A 22,232-nucleotide genomic window follows, 5' to 3' on the forward strand; every position below is an offset into this window, starting at 1 on the left:
AATAGAGGCAAGCAAATTACCGATATATTGGAACGTATCCATGCTGATAACGTCGATTACAGGACAAACAACTCTCGTTGGGTCCTCTGCTACTCTTTCTAAAAGGGGTTGCAACCAATCAGCGTTGCACTCGCAGTGAGAGTCCAGAAACGTTAAAACGCTAGCAGTGGCCGCATCGGCGCCTCGAACTCTCGATCTCATTAAACCTTCTCTTTTTTCGTTTCTGATCACTCGTATTTTATGAATCCTTGACAGTTCTTCGCCATCTTCGGCTGAAACGATGAATGGGATTCGTGTAAACAAATTTTTCCGATCGTAGATATATATGTAAAAAAAAAAAGAATAAACACAAAAATTCTAGCCGAAGTACTCACGATGATCGCTAAAATCATCGACCAATATGATCTCCTTGATCAGATGCTCGGGGCTTCTATTGAGTACGCTAAAAGAAGAAAAAAAAAAGAAAAGAAAAGTAATTAAGAATTCTCGTTAATTCGAACGGTCGATTTATATGGTCGCCTTAAATAAATTTAAGGCTCCGTTACGCCTCTTGGTTCAACCTCTGCAAGAACTTGCCGACTCTTGACTACCAAAACTCTCCTTCATCTCTTTTCCTTCCGGTCTCGTAGATGGAAAAATGTTTTAATTAATACGAGACCGAGTTATGAGAAAAATCTCTGATTTATGCTCGATGCCAGAAACTCGTGGAACGAAGAGGAAGGAGAAGGAGGAGGTGGAGGAGAGAAAGAGAGAGAGAGAGAGAAGGAGAAAAGAAGAAAGGGGGAAGGATAGAGAGAGAGAGAGAGAGAGAGAGAGAGAGAGAGAGAGAGAGAAGGAGAGGCTTGAAAAGGATCTCGATGTCTCGCCTACTTTGAACGGATATAGCACTCGTGACACGCGATGGAACGATGGAACGACGATTAGAAAATTCCATCGGCCGGCACTCTGAATTTCTTCACTTTTCTAGAGTTACTCGTATATAGTAGAAACTTTATTTTTTCCTTTCCGTCTATCCTTTAAAATCGATTATATCGAAACATTCGTTCGTTCGATATAATTAATAATTTAATAAGAACAAAAATATAAATGATTAAGAGAGAACTTACCTGACTACGGTTCTTAACAACGTTGATCTGGCCTCGTTATGAAAAGTGATTATGACGGAAGTTGGTGGAAGATCTCTTCTCCATTGTTTCATCCGACACCTGGAACAATGAGAAGATGGATAATATTGTGAAGGATATAAAGGACTTAAAAATAACTAGATTATAAGTGCAGACGATTGTGGTTTCGAGGATAGCACGATATCATAATCGAATAATATTAAGGCAAGTAAAGTGGTTTCCTCGAAAGTACTCGCATTATAATTCAAGAAGAGACGGTAGAATAGGAAGGAGAAGGCAGACTTTCGTTTCGCTGAAGTAAGTCGACGCAGAAGGTACATAAACGTGGTTAGGTGACTAGCACGATCCCAATATGTCGGACCTTCTCTTTCGTGAGATAAACTCATGGGACGTGTGTGGAATGTATTTATTTTATACGCGCGCTCGCAAGATGCATTTCCGATGGAAAAAAATTTCTCTCTCTTTCTCTCTCTCTCTCTTTCTCTCGGCAAACTTGGGGAGACATTATGTCGCTACGCCATTGAAAATTACCAACAGACTTCTCTTTTACGAGATAATACGATTACCGAGATATTTTCGTGAAATCAGAAAAGGTTCGATAAACGTGACCTCTCGACGGGAATTAAGAAATACGATGTTTCGAGTTATCTCGATGGATTTCAAGGGCAATTAAAAGTCTAGCTGACGTTCAAGGGTATATCGAATTTGAGTTAGAGGAGAGCAATTTCGCAAGTATTTCCAGAAGATATTATTCCCTTCGCAGGACGAAGACCAAGGAATGTGGCAGATTAGTCCAAAGGATTTATACATTCACTCTAAACCCGTGCGAACCGGACGTGGACATATTTGCTGGCTACTGAAATTGCAAACGAGCTTTAGAGAAAGAGAAAGAGAACGAGAGAAATAGAGAGAGAGAGAGAGAGAGAGAGAGAGAGAGAGAGAGAGAGAGAGAGAGAGAGAGAGAGAGCAAAGCCGCGTCCACGAGACGAGACGGATCATCCGGACGGTTTAATTCGAAACTTCAATTTGGTGTTGCGCTGTCCTGGCGCTTAAGTGGATAACGCGACTGGACTACCGATTTTATCGGCTGTTCGAAATTCGCGTACGCATCGAACTACCAATGTATGCGTACACATACCTATGTATTTTAACACTGGTACGAATCGATCGATCGTGCGTACGCGAACGCACAGCAACGTAAATTCGTTTCGATATTTCACGAATTCTCATAAACGCTATCTCTATTTTACTCACTATTTCCATATTATCATATACGTAAAAAATAATGATTCAGCAGCAATTTAGTGAAGTACGCATCGCTATTGATCGATTCGTATTAATAATGAAAAGATACTCTACCGAGAAAATCATGAATATATTAACGAGGAAAATAATCACAATAACAACAACAATGATAATAATAATAATAATAATAATAATAATCTAAATATCATCTTTTTTAGATGAATCAAATTTCTAAATGAAATCAAAGAAATTATAGATTCATCGAGATCAGTTAATTTAAAAGGGTCTTCGATCAAACGAACTCGGAATAATTCTTTCTCGCACGGTCTTCCGATAATCAAATTAAGAATAAGGGGAGGTTCGAGCTTAATTCCGGGAAAGCATTAGCAAAGCTCAGATTGGAATGCACTCATGTATTTTGTGAGCTACTTTTGCGACAATGACGCTAGTAGTACTCGACAGGAAAAATAAGGAGAGTGTAGAAGAAAAAAAAAGGGGAGAAAAAAAAAGAAAAAGAAAAAAAAAGGGTTCGACCGAGTTGAGCAGGAGATGGAATTAGGACAAGCGTTCAGTGCCACTTGGAAAATAAAGTTTTTCGCTCGTATGATTCCGAGCAATCTGCTCTTCGGACATCGCCGCTGAGGATAATTGCGATGCTGAATATTGAATTTTTAATTTAACTTCATCTTTGTCGCATCTCCACAGTATAGAAAATTAGAACTTTTGGACTATTTTGAAGTATTTAAATCGTCTCTATAAGCTACACGAATGTTTATTTTTACTTTTCTGTGAATGTTATTCCTTTCTTCTCTCTCGATATATTTCAGTCTGATGATTATTAGATAGATAAACATATCAATAGATAGATAAATAAATAAATAAATAAATAAATAAAGGTAGCTGGGTATAAATTTTGTTTACGTAATCGTGAACGTATTTCGAAACTCTCAATATTTCCATTAATATTTAAATACGTGGGATATTTGGTTAATGACGATCGACATATGTAAATGAAATCTCGTTCTATGCTTATTGGTTATGAGTTATGAATACAGAGGACAGTGTATATTCTTGATAATGTTCCAAATGGATTAGTATTGTTGGAATGATTTTTGTAGTTCGTATACATTATATATCTTGTTTACGAAAAGTCTACTTGAAAAGGGTTTACGATGGCTTTTATGGATTTGGACAATTTCGAATTTAACGTTAATCTTTGAGATAGTCCACAAGATAGAAACGTAGAATATCGTTGAGTTATAAATTTATGGGATGTATTATTTAAAACAAATTGAATCTTTGATTCTCAATATCGTATTGTTGGTCAAAGCATTCGTTTCACGGCGAAAGTTACTTTTTTACTTGTTTATTAGTTCTAGAAAGCGAAAAAGCTTTTTCGTGCTCGTGCAAACCTATACAGAATCGCCAGACTGAATCGCGAAATCGAGGAGAGAACGAAAGTACGAACTGCGTGTTACTTCCACGAAATTGTGTTGCATAAAAAAGAATACCTACTTCAAGTTCTCGTAGATCCGTAGATCTTAAAACGGTGCGGTTTCCGGAGCGACGCTTCGAGTTCCTTCTGGCTATATATTTCTCCAACTTCGAAACGAAGACGATTTATTTTTACGACTGGTTGCCTTGAACTCGAAGAAAACGAAATAACTTTTTTACCTTTTGACCGAAGTCATAATTATTTCACTTTTTAGTTAGACATACTAATTTCGAATTTTGATTACTAACAAAGGATTTTCATCGATGAAAAACGATGCAACCATTTTGTTAGCCCTAGAATAGTAGTGATTAACGAGTCGCTTTCGTTCGCCATTACAAGAACCCTCGTATATTGCTCGTCGGTTCAAAACGACGACCTCGTAGGCAAATATTATTTTAACGTAGTTACGAGAAGGAGCGAACGAACACATCGGTGGTTGGTTGGCTCGTGTAGAAACTTTCATTGATTTTCTCATTTAAGCTTGACCAACCGACAAAATTGAGACTCGATTTTTTTTTTTATCGAATTATCTTTTCCCGATAGGTTATCAAATTTTACACTTATTGGTTCGAATTTTATTGTATTACGAAGTCATGTGTGCATATGTGTGTGTATATATATTATAAATATGTAAATATATTATATATCCCACATATGGCTAAATTGCGGCTCTTTATCACTTTCTTTGCGGCACTTTGTTCGATAATCGATTTTTCAAATAATTCATATAGAAATGTTTAATAAATTGCTTTCTGAATATTTTTTGTTTTAAAACGAGAGAATTTTTTTCGGTTTTTTTATTTCACAATTTTTTCTCTAACTAGAACAAGAAATTGTAAAAATTAGTAATATTTGACAGCATGTTTAAATATCTAAAATTACATTCGTAAAGGTTAAAAAAATAAGAGCTATTAAAATTGTTAAAAGATTTATGAGCAACAATTATTCTAACGATCGAAGAATGATATTTTTAATAAAAATATTAGAAAAAGCATCACTTAAAATTACTTTCGAATCAAATATAATATTTTCCTGTCTTTGGTTTTTCTAAATATGTGAACATTTCTATATGACTCTCAACACTATTCAATTTGAACATTCTTGATATACAATATAATTTTTTTATGATAATATAATGATTTTCTTAATTATTCAGAATATCGGCATTGCATCGATCCAACGAAACATTGTTAGCATTCTCCCGTCAATGCAAATGCGAGAGATGAATTTTAGACGTTTCATCGATCGATTAAACCTACGCCCACATTGAAATACCGTTTTGCAATGTGCGCACGATATCACGAAAGTGCATACAGTTGTCGACGAATAATAACTGTTTAATTAATTACTTCGACGAACCGTACGTGCAAGCTATCGATGTCGTTTTAAGAAGATCGATCGTATTCACCATAAATTCGGTTTATTCGTCGAGAATGTGAATCACGTGTCAGTGAAATTTATGGATAGTAGTATGAGTAATAGCTTGTTTTTTTCTTCTTCTCTTTTCTCTCTTTTTCTTGTTTTATATACATACATATATACATACATGTATACATACATACATACATATATATATATATATATATATATATATAAGTATTAAGAAAAAAGATGAAAAGTGGAAAGGACGACGTTGATAGGTTTGTCAAAAATAACGTCGTAGTTCCTAGCTTTTTTCCGAGACTCTTTATTTCTTGTTTGGCAAAAGCTTGCGAGAGTATAAAACACTGAAAAGAATGTTGAATCATAGGGAATCGTAAATTTGAGCGATTTTATCGGGAAAATTTGGAATGATGGGGAACCAGAGGGGGGAGAGAAGTGTGAAAAAAGGGCTATAAAATCTCATCGAACCAAGACCTCTGTTCTCTTTTATGGCACGTATAAATACGTGTATATCTTCAAATCTGACGTGAAGAATCTCGCGGAAGTATACGTAGGTATATCGCGTTCGAGAGTCGCTGGCATCGTGAATAAAAGATGCGCGAGTTCCGGCATGCATCGTGAGCGTTTCTTACTGTCTTACGTTACTCAGGATTCAAACGTGGCCTCTCGAAAGCTATTCAATCTTTCTCTTTATATCGAGTAAAATCTGAAGAACGATTTCCATTGCACCTAATTAACTTCATTGTTTTATTTCCTGATCAATTTTTCGAATTAGAAGCTCCCTTGATTTATGAGCAATTCAATCGATTTCCTCTCTGACCGAATGCATTTGGACTGCGACACAATTCGGACAATTTCAATTTACATCGATCGTTGCTAATTATTTCATTAAAGTGCTGCTCGGACTAAACGTAGGACGGATCTAGTAGCATGTTATGCATTATTATGTCCAAAATTTTATGATCGATCGTTGGAAATGATCTTAAAGAAATCAATTGAGATACACGTACAATTGAGAAAGAAAAAGAAAAAGAGAACGAGAAAACAAAAGTAACTTCGGTTTTAATAACGCTAACTTTAATCAGAAGTTAGGTGTTATGGTTAAATGAGGAAAGTACTCAACGAAAGAACTAATTACGAGAGACTCTCGAGTGGGACGACAAAATCCCTTCTCGAAAACATAGAATCGTTGCGTTGTCTCGTTGTATATTAATGGCTCGTTAAACGAGCTTTCTCATACGAGCTGGGGTAATATTCGGAATAAAATTTTGGAATTGAGTTTCCATACCAATCTCGACCGCTCTTAAGATGCATTCTTTTTCTTTTTCCTCTTTTCTTTTTTTTCTTCTTCTTCCTTTTGGAATTAGTTTTCTCAAGGACTAGCAAGGGAAGAATAAATAGAAATTGATTGATAATAGTAACATGTTCAAATGAACGGGATGGTTCGCGAACCTTGTAACAAACAATTCGATATGGTTGAGTGGATATTCCGATGCTTTACTCGTAGATTCATTAACCAATTTCTCCCAATTCGAGATTGGTTCGTTAATTAGTCTTAACTGCGTCGATTTTATTGCAAGCATAGTTTTTGCAAGAGCGTTAATTTGTCTCTCTCTCTCTCTTTCTCTCTGTTCTTCTCTTTCTTTCCTTCTCGCTCTCTTTTTCTCTGTCTTTGTCTGGCTGTCTCTTTTTCTCTTTCTCTCTTTCTCTCTCTCTCTTTCTCTTGTTAACAAATACATTGGATTATTATTATTTCGTATAATTTAATATACTTTTTTACGAAGACGAAAAAAATATTGTATAAATTGTCAATCGTACAATATGATACGTTTAATGATACAGGTAATGATACGTTTGAACGTAATAAAAAATAAATAATGGCCGTGACAGAGCACGTTTTCCGAGTCATGAGTTATCGTCGGTCGAATAAGAATTACGAGAGTATGGAAGAACGCGCAACGGTAAGTCCGACTGTCGATTTCCGAGTCGTTATGATTTACGAGACCATTTTACGAGAAACGAGAGGATGCTTTCGGCACTCTTCTCGCGAAAGAAAAAAGAAGAATCGTTTGAACCGCCGATCGAACCACCGACTACCACTTTTAAACTTCTCGCTTTCCTTTTCACTTTTTATCGAAAGACTCGTTTTTAAATTCTTTACCTTTGTTCTCCAATAATGTAAGACTTTTTATTTCTTTTTTTTTCTTAAATAATCATGACATTAACGAGCAAAAAAAAGAATAACAATTTTTTATATTTTTGATCGAAGTTTAAGTTCCTTGGGTATCTCATTCGTTCGTTTGTTTCGTTATATATATATATATATATATAATCATATATAATTTATATATAATATAATTATAGATAATATATATATATTAGGTTGTCTCAAAAGCTTCTTTCGTTTTTAAATACTGCCAGATAAAGCAGCTACATGCAGATAACGGAAGAAACTTTTATAAGAATATATTATATATAATATATACATAATATATATTATACATAATATATATGTATATATATATATATGTAATAAATCGTTATTCTCGTTATATATATACATGTGTGTATATATATATATACATACATACATACATACATACATACATACATACATATATATATATATATATATATATATATATATATATATATATATATAGATTTTCTCGAGATGTCGAATTGACGATAGAAAGAGGTACAACGTAAGCCTGTCGATAAGCGGATCAGCTCCTGTGCTCGTCGATCGTCGGCTTTGACGTTGGCTTCAAGCCTTACGACATTTCGACTTCCGATCGTTCTTGCAAAGTATTCGACACTTTGCAATCGTAGCTCTTGCGGCTTTTCTCAACGCGAAAATGCCTAGGAAACTTTTCTTCTCATACCTTTATCTTCTACCTCTACCTATCTCTCTCTCTCTCTCTCTCTCTCTCTCTCTCTCTCTCTCTCTCTCTCTCTCTCTCTCTCTCTCTCTCTCTCTCTCTCTCTTTCTCGTTCGTTGCACCAACAGCTGCAATCCACAGACGCAAATGCACGGAACAGACAGAGAAACTTTTCTCTTAGCGGAATATACGTGCTCGACATGTGTATGCATCCAACCAGAGCTTTTCCTTGAGAACAGACCCATAAGTCGCCGTCGTTTTCGTCGTCGTTCTCGTTGTCGTTAGAAAACGAAGATGCCTCGTAAAAATTTCCGAGGACGAGTATTTCATTCTGTAAATTGAATTAGAACTGAGATACGTGTATGTATAACACGAGAGATAAAAGCTTTTAAACAAACTGTTTGTTAAGTTTATCTGCCGGAGACACATACATTTATTTTATATTTTACGAATTTCTCATTAATTAATTCTCAGAATGAAAGAGTAGGAAACGATCCGTATACACGTTAACACGTAAATATATCGAGTTAGGTAGAATTTTATCAGTCTATCTCTCAACGATAAGCAGATTGTTCCTGGTAGAGAAGTTATTAAGGATTATCCTCTATATTACGTATTTGCGACGTTATGCAAATTACTGAAGGCCCTCGGCAAACTCTGGAGCACGAACTTGGAACTCTTCTGTCTTTCGTTCGCATACACGCCTGTATGATTCAAACTCCTACGCTAGCTCGACTTTACTTAGTTTAACGTTCGTAACTTAAGTGCTAGAACAAGTAAAGTTAAGAAGTAAGATCTCGAATGTACTTTGTCAGTAGTATCATTGTTTTGATTCGCCCTGTTCGACAGTACATAAGAGTCACGCTTGTTCCTACAATATTTACTATTTGTTATACAATATATCTTGGTGTATACATTAAATTATACACGGTTAAAAGTTTGACAGAGTATTATAACTACGACAATTTACATATACGTAGTTTCTTCTAAAACATCAAAATTCTTTAGAAACATTTCTGTCGAGTCGCAATCATCCTAGAAAATATCCGGTTTCGCTTTATTACCATTTACATGTCGGAAGATTCGTACGTGCTTCATTTTTCATGTAGTAGTTACGTAGTCTCGGAAATTACGATTATTTTAACACGATTTTGACTACTTCAGTTTCGTCTTCGATATTCGTACAAATCATTAACCGAGATTCTAAACATAGTAGTTTTCAATCGTATTATATAATTTTTGTAAAATGTTTAAAGAAACAGGAAAGTTACAGTCCGACAAGACGAAGTTTGCTCTACGATATTCATAAAAATTACTGGATTATAAATAAACATATAAATAAATAGTAATTGTCATGGAAGAGATTTTTAAAAAATATGGAAAAGAAAATGCATTTTAGTTGCTCCGGTTTCGCTGAAATAATGCTCCTATAAGTTAGACCTTATCCTCTCACCTTTTTCGCATTCAAGCCAACGTTTCTACCAAAAATCATTTTTCTCCTTGAACCTCTCGCCTTGTAAATTCGCTCGAAGCTTTATCTATAGAATTTTTTCAAAGAACTTTTCAAGATCGGAATTTTAATCGATAGAAAATACCAAGAGAAACTGCATTTTCGTGTTTATATACTTTCGTCATACACATTTATGGGATTTTGAACGCGGATACAATTTTCTAAAAGCTTTAACGTGACCCCGTTTAATAACATTAAGAAATTTTCATTTTCTTGCAAAACAAATAAGACGAATTATAAAATCCGAACGAATGATCGAAACGTGCTATTTCTCATTTGGGAGTAGAGCGAGGAGATTCGAATTTAAAATCGAATTTATGATGAACGACCTTGTTAGGAATGTCGTCGAACGACTTTGTCGAAATGTATCGTTAACGAGCGACCAACTGACCCGCTCAATTCGAGAATGCAAATTGATCATCGGAGTTCTATAAAAATCATAAATTCTTTGAAACTCTTTCAGGCTCCTAATTTAGCCAGAGATATCTCTAGAAATACTATTATTATAATATCAATGGTTATTAATGAAATATCTTTCATATATATTTCTCAAATACAGTTCTCACAGTATTCGAAGTAGTAACGATTAACATACCACTGGATTTTGAACGTATAAAGGTAGATCGTTTCACTGTAAATTCCTCTTTCGGTCTGACATTCCTTCTGGTTTTGATACGTTTTATAGTTTCACGCTCTTACCATATTGTTCTTGCGGAATAACGCGAGACGTTCGCGTCAGCTTAATTATTCTCCACCTTTATTTGCATTATTCGAATAAAGCTCTATTCTTCTTCGCACGCGAGATTATATCGAACGGAGCTCGTAACGCGTGACTTATAACCCTATTCAGCCGACTGGGGCTCGCAATAAAAATACGAAGGCAGTACGCATAAATCTGTCTGAATTCAGCTATACACCTACATACATATATACCTATATACATACAGATATATGCATATATATATACATATATATATATATATATATATATATATATATACACATATACGTGTACGCGGATCGGTGTATTATAGAGACCACACGAACGTACCCTATCTCTCGGTACAATTTTTAGATTTTTAGTTTTATTTAGGTACGCCGGAATTGGGCAACCGGTGAACTCCGTGCGACCGTTCTATGAAAGAATTGAATTCGTCATGGTTTCATCACTTTTATATTTATACGAGAGACGAACAGATCCCGGCCGTTTCAGTCGACTTTAGGAAAATTATCTCCCTTGTACCTTATTCCATTTTCAACCTACGTTTCATTCGAATTACCATATTCTCTGCTTTCGCCAAGAAATAGATCGCATTGTTCGATCGATGAGAGAAATCGCTACGTCGACGGTATTAGATCGTTTGGCTTACGTCGCTTAAGAATTAATCTATCCTTAGAAGGCCTTAGCAAAGCGAGGATGGCGTTTAGCCGAAATGGTAAATGTTTGACTTGGCACGACTTACGTGCTAAGTTGCTTAAATTTTTGTTTATACGGGACGATCTACTTGGCCGATTCTAGGCTCCAAGGAAACTCGATATTTGTGTTATAAGCTTCGTATGTCCCTTCCATTATTCATTTTATTTAGATTCAAAGTATATACTTAAAACAGATAACGCGATAATTACACGAGATAATTTCTTTAAAATTATATATTATATATTTTTCGTTGAACAATACGATAAACTCTTTTACCTTTCGATCATTCAACTTTGTGCCATCGTTTCACAAATATTGGATTCGGTCGAAATCATACTATGCAAATTTAGCTCCTATCGTTTCTCTCTTCCTATTTTGGTTTTTCTCTCATCCGCTCGTTGTCGGTACCGCGTGCGAATAGTCACGATAACATGCACGACGATATTGAAATTCGAATCGCGATATCAATATTCTCACGGAAGTCCGTTCACTTCGACGCAACCTTTGTAAAAAGGAAAACTTTGTGGAATTTAAATTAGATTATCTTCATAGTGCGAATTCGACAACGATTTTACATAGATATTCGAATCTGTACTTTATTTATTTCTACGCAATTGCGTATGGAATGAATTGCGTATGATTTCATCATCGAAGTAAGTACTTACTTACACCGTCGTTCCAACGTGCTCGATTAATTATGTAAATCAGGTGGTAAGCGACGGTAAGTCGTCGACCGGACGACAACGCATTTACGTGTCTCCCTATCGATCGGTCGTTGATCGTCGGCTATTCACAAAAGCCTCTTCTGCAAACATTCAAAGTGAGGAGAAAGATAGAGATAGATAGATAGATAGATAGAGAGAGAGAGAGAGAGAGAGAGAGAGAAAGAGAGAGAGAGGAGGGAGATGGAAGGAAGAACAGGGACAAAAAAGGAGAGAGAGAGAGAAAGAGTGGGACGGAGGGAGGAACAGGGACAAAAAAGAGAGAGAGAGAGAGCGAATAATGTTCGCTTCAGCGAGCCGAAAATGGAAAATTCATTTTTCCACAGAGTCCACGGCTCGGCTCGGCTCGTCAACGCAAACCAATGGCGATTTTGTTCGAAATGGTAATCTCGTTAAGCCATACTCGCGAATAGCGGCGACGTAATTTGGAGAATTGCATGCCTTTCGAGTTTGTTGGTTTTTCGAAAAAATGACGTAACGAAGAGCGGCAGAGATACAGAGAGAAGAAGAGAGAGGAAAGAGAGAGAGAGAGAGAGAGAGAGAGAGAGAGAGAGAGAGAGGAAAAGAGAAAAATTTATGACAGTTTCTCCCATGCAACGGATAGGAAAATTTCATTTGGGCTCGAGATAAAACGAAGGTTGTTTTCATAAAACCGTATCGTGCGATCACTCGTTCGAAGTTATGTCACGTTTACACGGAGCTATCAAAGCCAATATGCCTTTGGATCCCTCTGTCGAGACTGCTCAGCGTATTACATTATACATGGATGCGATCGATTAATTCTACTCGTTCCAACGCAAAGCATCGATCGGAGGAGACATTAATATTAACGATATTCGACGCGTCTCCGTAAGTACGTACCGAATAAGTACGTTCCTTAATGTCGAGAAAGATAGCGAAACGCCTCAATTTTTCTTCTCCATAACTCGGAATACTTATCTATATATACATACATACGTACACACACACACACACACATATATATATATATGTACGAAATGTATGTTCATCTATATAGCATAGATACATACATACCATAAAACGACTTTGTCCTCGTAAAGCTCGCGTTAGCGTTTCTCATTATTTTTACGCTCAAAGACGAAAATGCATCGTCTCGAGGGAAACGAAGGTACAGAATCTCGAGAAGATTTTTCTCTTACATTTTCTTCTTATACAAATGGAAAGCCCTTCCCTTTCTGTTTGTCCTTCACGGTACGGTGCTGTAAGTTTCGAAAGAATCGTGACTACTTGCGTACGGCGTTTCTATTTTCTTGCAATTTAAAGGTCGAGGAGAGAATACGGTAGAAAAGGGCGGAATTTAAAATCTAATTTCGTATAAGTTTTGAGAGTAGCTTCGTTGCTTCGTCCCTATCATGCTTTCCCTCTTCTTACCCCCTTCCTGCCCCCACCCCATCCCTTTACTCCTTGCATCTCCATTCTCTTTCTTTTTCTTTTCATCCAGATATTCCGTCGTCTTCCGTAATTTCTCCGAAGGTGGTGCAATCGCGTTCTCCGACCTTTTGCAACCTCTCTTACTCTTTCTCTTTCTTACCTCGTTGTCGCCTTTTCTCCAAAGCACTTTACATTCGCGCTTCTTCTTCTGAGAGAGGGAAAGAGAGAGAGAGAGAGAGAGAGAGAGAGAGAGAGAGAGGGAGAAAGAGAGTAAAAGGACCGACACAATCGCGAGATGAAAGGAACGTTCACTCGTGACTTTGCTTTTCTCTCTAGTCGAATGATGCTTCACATTTGTAACGCGAAGCGTGAAAAAATAATAATCATTGACTTCATCGACACGAGAAAATAACAAAGTTAATAGAGAGAAAGATGAAACGTAAGTGCGAACGCATAACTGACTAGTAAAGAATGTTGCATAGCATCTTACGTAATACAGATAACGCGATCGATTTGTCGGGAGAGCAATCTAAAGCAAATAAAAAAAAAAAAAAAACAAAAAAACAGAAAAAAATATAAAAATTATTAAATTGTCTAGAAGATAAATACTAGCGATTATTTTAATCTCGACGAAATGGATTTCTGGGAAGCGTCGTTCATTTACTACTTCGATCGCCTTCCCATCGTGCATAAAACGTCGACTGTGTGCACCGTCCTTCATCATCCTACATCCCGGAAGTTCGCTTTTTGCTGAATAAAACATAAAGGCGCTTTTTAAAATCAAAAACTTTCGGACCACCTTGTTACCCTTTTTTCGGCGTGAATACTTAAACGAGCTCGTACCTAGGCGCAACTAACGTAACGATAACCTTTTTGGTAGCTTCCAAACCAAGTCCTCTCTCTTTCTCTCTTTTTCTCTCTCTTTCTTTTTCTTTCTCTCTCTCTCTCTCTCTCTCTCTCTCTCTCTCTCTCTTTCTCTATCTATCTAGCTTTCTTTTTCTTCCTCTTCTCGTTTATACTTTTCTCTCATTTTTTTCCTTCATTCTTCTCTCTTTTTTCTTTCTCTCTTTCTCTTCTCGGAGACTAAACTAATTTCCCTACCGTTTACGGTGGTAGCCAAGCACCTGACGCACGATATCGATGCCGAGCGAAGAGAAAAAAGAAAGAAGTAAAACAAAGAAAAAAAGAAAAGAGAAAAAAGACTTAGAAAGAGGATATCGCTGGCCAATTATTTTCTCTTTCGGATTTACGTCCCACCACGTAATCCTTGTATCCCTGGCCACCGACTATTATCGCTTTCTCGAACTCGAAGAGCACTTCATTTCTCGTTAAAGAATCCTCGAGTGTTCGTCTTTCCGCGACTTTCTTGAATAAATTACAAGAAAATGGATCGTAAATTCGTCGGAAGAAAAAAGATTCTTCTTTAATTGGTATACTCGTTCTACGAGTATCTACTTACTTGTATTCCTTTTAAACGATCTCTTAAACGCACGATGGGGAATAATATTTCAAGAAAAAAGAAAAAGAAGAAAAGTAGTCGAAATTTTCTTTTCTCGCGAGGAAAATAGGCCAATATCTCGAGGATATGAAGAAAGTCAGGAAGAGATAGAGGAAAGAGCATTTTTTTTTTCTTTTTTCTTTTTTTCTTCTCGAATGAGGAAGAGGAAAGGTCGTGATATTTGTAGCGATAATAACGTTGGCTCGGTTTTACCAGCAGCACGTAGGTATCTCTTCTCGATCAAGTCGAAACGATTTATATTCCTGAGAAAGTAGTTGGCCGTGCTCTTAATCCATGCTCGTCAGCATCCAAGAGAGACATTCCTTTTCGACTCCGTGGGATCGTCTACGCGTACTACGTGCGTCCGCCGATCTTCTTTTGCCGGAATCGTTTCTCGTCTCTCGAGAAACACGATCGGAGCGTACTTTCGCCGAGATGAATCACTTCTTCCTCTCACTAAGGAGTCTTTTTCCTTTTCGTTCACTCGTGAGACGATTCTACTACATAATAATCGATCAACGCTGAATAAACAATAGATTTATTCTTTCTTTCATTCCCTCTTTTTTATTTATTTTTGTTTCTTTTTCGTTTTAAACAGTGAAAGTTGTTACATAAGAGTGCATTTTTCATAATTTCCGAGAAAAAATAAATGATACGATATATAAAAAAAAAAAAAAAAAAAAAAAAAAAATTGCAAAGAACTGCAGGAACTAGATTGTCAGATATGAGGAGAAAGAGAAGCGTGAAGCGTCTCGTTGGTAGTGATGCAAATAGAGGCGCAAACAACTTAAATGGAAAACAAACATAATTATTCGGTAGGACGGTGAGAGCAGAATGGCGGAAGAAGGTTTAGTTATCCAGGTGCAAACCAGTGCATTTGCATACGCATCGTGCACGACCGTCGCTCTTTGCGTTCTCGTCTCTACGTAAAGATGAAAAGCGTGGGAGATATCGTCGAAAAAGACTTTGGAAGTATCTCTCCCTTTCTCCCTCTCCTCTATTCGACTCGTGAAAAAATATATAGTGATATTTCTTCTCCCTCCGGTGAAATGTTGCAAGACTTTTTTTTTGCAAATGCTCTATTCGACAAGATGGCCGTACATATTGGATAGCGTCAGTTTTTCTTTTTCTTTATCTTTTTTTTCTTTCTTTTTTTCTTTGTTCGTCCATTGAAGATACTCGACTCTTAGCATTTTTTTAATCTCCCTCGAGCACATCTAAACAGAGACTCGATTCTTCTAGTATCTGGGAGAAAGATGTACCAGTGAGAAAATAGAAGAAAAGAGAAGAAGAAAGGGGTCTACTCGTCAGGATCGTCTTTTCGTTTATCTTATCTCTCGGTCGAGCTTTGTCCAAAGGAGGAAAGTTGTCGAGTGAACTTTCTATGTGAGTACTTCTCACGTTCCAAATGAATGTTACGAATCTTTTCGTTCGATGTTACGAACATTACTAAGCTCTCTCGCATTTATTTTTTTGCTCAACTCCTCGCAAGTTCCTGAAGGTATTATACAAGGTAGTGTCTCTAATTAGCCGTACTTTTCAATTAAAATCGTTCGGAGCTTTGCCCCTTCGTCTTTTCTACGCACGATTTATTTCTACGGCTTTTTCTCATAGTAAATTTATTCGGACAGAGTCGATGAACGAGCGTTATTAAACATTTAAATGACTTTAAGAGTATCGTAGATAGTTCGTTAATGTAAACGAAGATTCGAATTGTTCGATCGGATACTCGTATCGATAGTTCATACGTAAAGAGAACGGATCTAAAGTAATAATATATTAAAGACGTTCTGCAAAGTAGCAAAGCGTTTGTTTATCGTCTCACTTGTTTATCGAGATGAACCGAGTTTTAAAGCAAATCCTGAAAGAAGGCTTTTAAAGAGCGTTTCGAAGATAAGAAGAAAAACGAAGAAAAAGAAGAGAAAGAAGCGAACGGCGGGGTAGTCACTTAGCAAAAAAACCTAAGTTGGCGTCAGCAGGTTGGACGATAAAAAAAAGTCATAGAAACGAAGCAAAGCGAAGGACGTCCGGAGCATAAAGGAGGAACTGTCCTTAACGGTAATAAACTTTATCTTCTTCGCCTGGAGGATCCATTATTCGTTGTCTCGTTCGAAGGAATCGCGATTTTCTTTCGATTATTTTTATTAAAGAGCTTTTACGGAAAAGGAACATCGACGGAAAGAAACGACTTTGGCGAGCTTTCGAGCGCGAAAACGAAGTCGACGGATCGGCTACCGACTACCTACCGATTTGAAGGATACCCGAGTTTGAACGTTTGTTTCATTGGTCGGCTTTATCGAGAGTTCAGTCGACTAAGAAGACGATCGCTTGCTCGGCTAATGAAGCGTTGCCCTAGTTGGATTCGTTATAAAAGAAGCTACGAGAGCTTACGCTACGCTCAACTTAATTCAATTCGAAGTTACGTATTTAGCGAGAATAGCATAAAGGTTTGCATTCATCGAAGTAAACCGAGGAGAGTCAATGAGAGCACTTTTCGTCGTCTTTTCTAAGCTATTCGCTTCGATATTTAGCTCTGAATTGTTTCTACTCTTTCCAACTTACTTTCATTGTTCCCTCGACAAAAGTTCGAATCTCGAGGAGCGAACTCGTTCATCGATTTTCTTTTTTTATCCCTTTTCTTTATTCTCTTTCTTTTTTCTTTTTTTTTTTTTTTTAAATTCCTTCATGGAAAGAGCAATATTAACCGATAAGAGTTCCACGAGCATCGTCCAATTATAGGGGGATATACGGTCTGAATGTGACAGAAACTGCGGAGGACAGCTTTCCAGTCGTCCTTTCGAGTTCGGCCATTGGAGATTGGCGATATTGTGAAGGTGGATCAACAGCGAGCCAGAAAGGAGAGAAAACTTGTCCTTCGCACAAAAGGATTTACCGTTATACACCGATTCGATGTACTATTTGAAATATTTCCCTGGAAAAATTCATGACGCTATTCTCTAATAAGAGCTGTCAGTTCTAACAGGACGTTGGTTAAAATTAAAAAAGAAAAAAATATTGAAGGTACGTAATTATATTGGTAAGGATTCATAGTAACTCGTTAACGTTAAGACCGAAAATAATGTATATTTATCTTCGAGTTAAAACCTGACGGCATTCGAGAGGAAGTTTCATCTTAATGCAGTTCCACCCGATAATGCTACCTCGAAGTTTTAAAAGTACCTCCACAAATTTACGTTGGGGATTTTCGTCTCGGACTTATCTCTGGTAGCTCGAAACTTTGCTACAAAGAGCTTCGCTGATCTTCGCGAACACGTCATAAAAATATTGTTGTCACGAGTTGCCGAGTTAGAAAGAACCTCTTGACGTTTTGTCGTGGAAGAATAAGAATAGAAGGCAAAAGATGAACAAGAAGAAGAAGAAGAGGAAGAAGATAAGAAAGTAAAAAAAAAAAAAGAAAGAGAGGGACAAGATAAGAAAAAGAAGAAAAAAAAAAGAAAAAGAAAATATGTCTACTAAATGATCGAGATAAAGAATCGTTCGTCGTATGGGCCGGATATTGTCCTACCGAGTTTTATCTCGACAAGCTCGATATAGAAATAATGATGATAATACAAAGCTCCGTTCATACGATATCGATTTTCGTGGTTCGACTTAGGCTCGATTCCCTTGATATTTTCTTACGTATGTACGTACACGCAACTCCGTTGCAACTCAATGCAAGTAGTACAGCTTTTCATTCAGCAACGGCGATGTCGGAAGGTCCTATTGTATCGGTCCAAGTACATTGCAGAAGATGTCATCCTTTGTCGCAGCCTCTAAAGACACCGAGCAACCTCGTGACACGATTTTCGAACTTCTTTCATCGCGATAAAGACGTTTCGGTAATGATGTTGTTCGAAAAATGAGAACGTAAACGTTTGTAACTCGCTAGCCTATACTACGAATCGATAATTTATCAAAAATATACGGGTGCACTTCATCGTTTTGCAATTTTAATAATAAGTTTCTTTTTTCTTTTATTTTTTATTCAAGTTTTCGCAACATATTATATATAATTGTAGAAAGAAAGAGAGAGAGAGAGAGAGAGAGAGAGAGAGAAAGATCACGCGTCGTATATTAAAAATCATCCGAGACAAGCTTTTGACATAGGCTCATGAACGTACTCGGAAATTCCTTTACTTGTTGATTGCCACAGCTTAAGAGAAATAGTTTCGTCGAGAACGTGACAGGCGTGTAGGGTGACGTCGGAAATTAGATCATGCTGGAGAAGACTGAAGAGCCCTTATACACTTCGATAGAGAAAGTTAAGGAAAATCGAGGACAAGGATTCCATTTGAATTCTCAAATATAAAGCGGCATTTGAAACGACGAAGTAATATCGATTGGAAGTTGCTTGAAGAGAACCGAAAAACGTAGAAAATATTCGTACTTGTATATGTATGTACCTGTAAATGCGAATAGAACAAATATTCGATATCTTCTCGTTATACTTATATATATATGTGTGTGTGTGTGTGTGTGTGTGTGTGTGTATGTGTATGCATATATATAATATGCATATATATACATATACACACAGACACATTTGTATGTATATATGCATATATTTTTGCAATCAGGTAATAGTCAGAAAGTATTCGTGTTACACTCAACAATCTTGTCGATCAAAAATATTCGATAAAAGATATACATGTAACAAGATGTATACGTTTTCGTCAATATTTCACAAAAAAATGTAATACGGCTTTCAGATTTATTCTATGATATCTCTTCCTGTCTGTTTCTCTTACATAGTTTTAGCTTTCCATAAATTTGTTTCCATAATTCGTGCAGACAAACAGAAGCAATAGTTTATTCAACGCATGGAGTGTTCTCCTATATGACGTTACACTTGTTGAATAATTGACTTATACGACTTCACCGCGAGTCTCGTGGGTTCGTTTATAACGAACAACGTTATTTCTCTTCTCTTGTATTAAAATACAAAGGAAAACGGAAACATTGGAAAATTGATAAATTGCAGAGCATCTTTTACGCTTGTAACAAATTCTAGACTATTATATTTCTTAATTATTTTATTAACGTTATAGATATTTAATTAGAATAGAGTACAACTGATAAAATTTGATATAATACTTTTGAACGTTTCGATAACAAAACTTCTTCGTCAACGATCGGATAGATTTTGTTGTTTGATCTAAATATCATACTCATCTCCCATCATTGTTTCCATGTACACCTTTAAAGATATATATTGAATATTTAATTTCAGAAATATTCGATTACGTGAGATCAATTAATTTAGATCTCAAATCGAATAAACTATATATACATTATACGCGTAAAGTATAAAAATTCAATTGAGAATGAGAAGTTACTTGTCTTAAATTATCGAGACAAATAAGACTAGTCAATCAACTTTATCGAAGTTCATTCATCCGAGAAAGCGTACTTTCTATCGATTTCTTGAAAGATGACTGGGTCGGAGGTCGTTGGAAGCTATTTCTTACGAGCCATTGCCGCTTTTCTTCGACGAAGCCATTGCTTTCTGGCGGCCTCGATGTAACGCTCTTTGACGTGGGGTTCCATGAATTCCCAACGATACGCTGCGATCTTGGCGATCACACGCGAGGAATGCTGTTTCCCGAAAGATTCGCGAAGGCTTTGGTAGTAGTGTATGAAAGGATTGATAGATCGACATTTCGCAATCACTTTTCTCTTCGCACTTTTCTTCTTCATAATAATAATTGTCCCTATTTTTCTTTCATTCGTCGAACCCAATAGATTATTTATCGATTCGCCATTAAGTTTGATCAATTGCATTATTATTTACGATATAATTTGATCATTTCTTTGAAGCTTTTCATTGACACAATTTCGAATATAACTGAACTTGACTACGATCGATAGTATGATCGATTAAATAAATGACGTAATTCTTTCGATAAATTCGATTAAATTTACAATTTATTATTACTCACATAGCACTACGAGTATCAGGAATATCCCGATTGCTTGGAAGACCATCGGAGGCTTCTTGATTAAATTTATTTCTTGCGTATGGGTCCTCGCCAGCTCGCAGGCCACCTCTCGAAACGTACCTACGATAAAAAGCAAATATTATAATTTATATTCGTGAAATATTTATCAGATATAACTACGCACGTAAAAACGGCGACCGGTAATATACATAATTTATAATTTCGATTGTGGATTAAACTTGCCGGTAAACATCCCTTTGCAACTGTTGTATTAATATCGCCTATCTCCCATAAGTTTTTAGCACGGTAATGTGGTCGATGTATTTCACGGAGAAAAAAATTTGGTTGCTCGTAAGTTGCGACAGTTTCGCTTAGTATTTTCGAATGTTATCTGGGTTGCGTCTATTTTGTTCGCGTGAGATTCTACGTTTTTCTCGATTTATATTAATTATGTATGTAGGATTCGCGAAAAAAGTTGGACCGTTGGGTAGTCTCTGTTGGACCGAAACTAGAATCTGCTTTTCGGGCAGTTACCTTAACCATTAAGCTATCCAGGCCATTCGGTCAACTTGTACACGAGTATCTACTTGTCTAAAATGGAAATGCTCTCCTCCCTCTCTTTCTCTCTCTTTCCCCCTCTCTTTTCCTCTGTCGTTTACATGCCATTATGTAAATAAATTATGTGAAAAAATACTTGCATTGTAAAACAAGAAGATACATTCAAACATTTAGAAACGTTTTTCATACCATTTCCATGGGCCTTAATTCTTCATCGCCATTGATCCGTTGATACGAGTTCGCTCATGCTGTTGATTTTCTGATCACGAAAATACTCGAATTCTTTGCTCGTACACATAAGTTCGAAACATTAAACGAAAACTTTTTCCCTTACCCTTGCTCGTCGAAGTAATTCCAAGTGACTCTTGGATCGGGTGTAGGAGCAGGCTGTAGTTCGGACGACATCGCAATGGCAGTACCATCTGGGTCCATGTAACCACCGGCATTTCCAGCGGATAGGGCCAAGGATGCGGGTTCCTTCAGTCGCAATGCTCTGTTCTCGTTCTGCGAAAAGAAAATGGTACGTCAGACCGAGCTAATCCGATAATAGTCGCGTTTCCGATAATACGATAGATGGAAAGTTAAAGCGAACTTGTGGCAACTTTTCAGACTCTAGGGCGACGTTAGCAGCTAGCGATCATAGATATCGATACACTAAGTCAATACGAGAGAGCGAGCATTCCATAGTGGAGAATAGTATTGTACGGAAAATGGATGTCGGAGTATATATAGGTCATTGAATTTCGTATATCGAGATTCCCTTGAGACGCGTTCTCTGTTTGTCTTCGAGAACGTACGATATCTCTGCGTATGTGTGTGTGTATAGGGATATATATGTATATACAGATACCGTATATCTGATACAAAATGTATGTCCTGACTTATTCTCGTTGGATAATTCATTTGACAAAAAAATTCTTTCTCGAATATAGCTCGATATTTTGTATGGAAATGTTAACAAAATTATGAGTGACTATCGAATTTTATTCTTTAGTTTCCCCTTCCTTCGAAAAGATCGAAAATGTAAATGAAATGACAGAGAAACAGAGAAAGAGAAAAACGAA

The 22,232-nt window shown here is 36.7% G+C and overlaps 1 protein-coding gene across 1 annotated transcript in view; it reads right to left on the minus strand.

The window, feature by feature from the left end:
• LOC122631447 (polypeptide N-acetylgalactosaminyltransferase 2) overlaps positions 1 to 22,232 on the minus strand; it is a 98,939-nt gene that overhangs the window by 6,039 nt on the left and 70,668 nt on the right. Inside the window, exons 2-6 of the mRNA XM_043817138.1 lie at positions 21,503 to 21,672; positions 20,611 to 20,730; positions 1,107 to 1,205; positions 375 to 442; positions 21 to 272 (exon numbers count right to left, since the gene is read on the minus strand). Coding sequence (XP_043673073.1) covers positions 21 to 272; positions 375 to 442; positions 1,107 to 1,205; positions 20,611 to 20,730; positions 21,503 to 21,672 — 709 coding nt within the window. The remainder of the gene's footprint in view (positions 1 to 20; positions 273 to 374; positions 443 to 1,106; positions 1,206 to 20,610; positions 20,731 to 21,502; positions 21,673 to 22,232) is intronic.

The sequence above is a fragment of the Vespula pensylvanica genome, chromosome 9 (genome assembly GCF_014466175.1).
Source record: "Vespula pensylvanica isolate Volc-1 chromosome 9, ASM1446617v1, whole genome shotgun sequence".
Classification (NCBI taxonomy): domain Eukaryota; kingdom Metazoa; phylum Arthropoda; class Insecta; order Hymenoptera; family Vespidae; genus Vespula; species Vespula pensylvanica.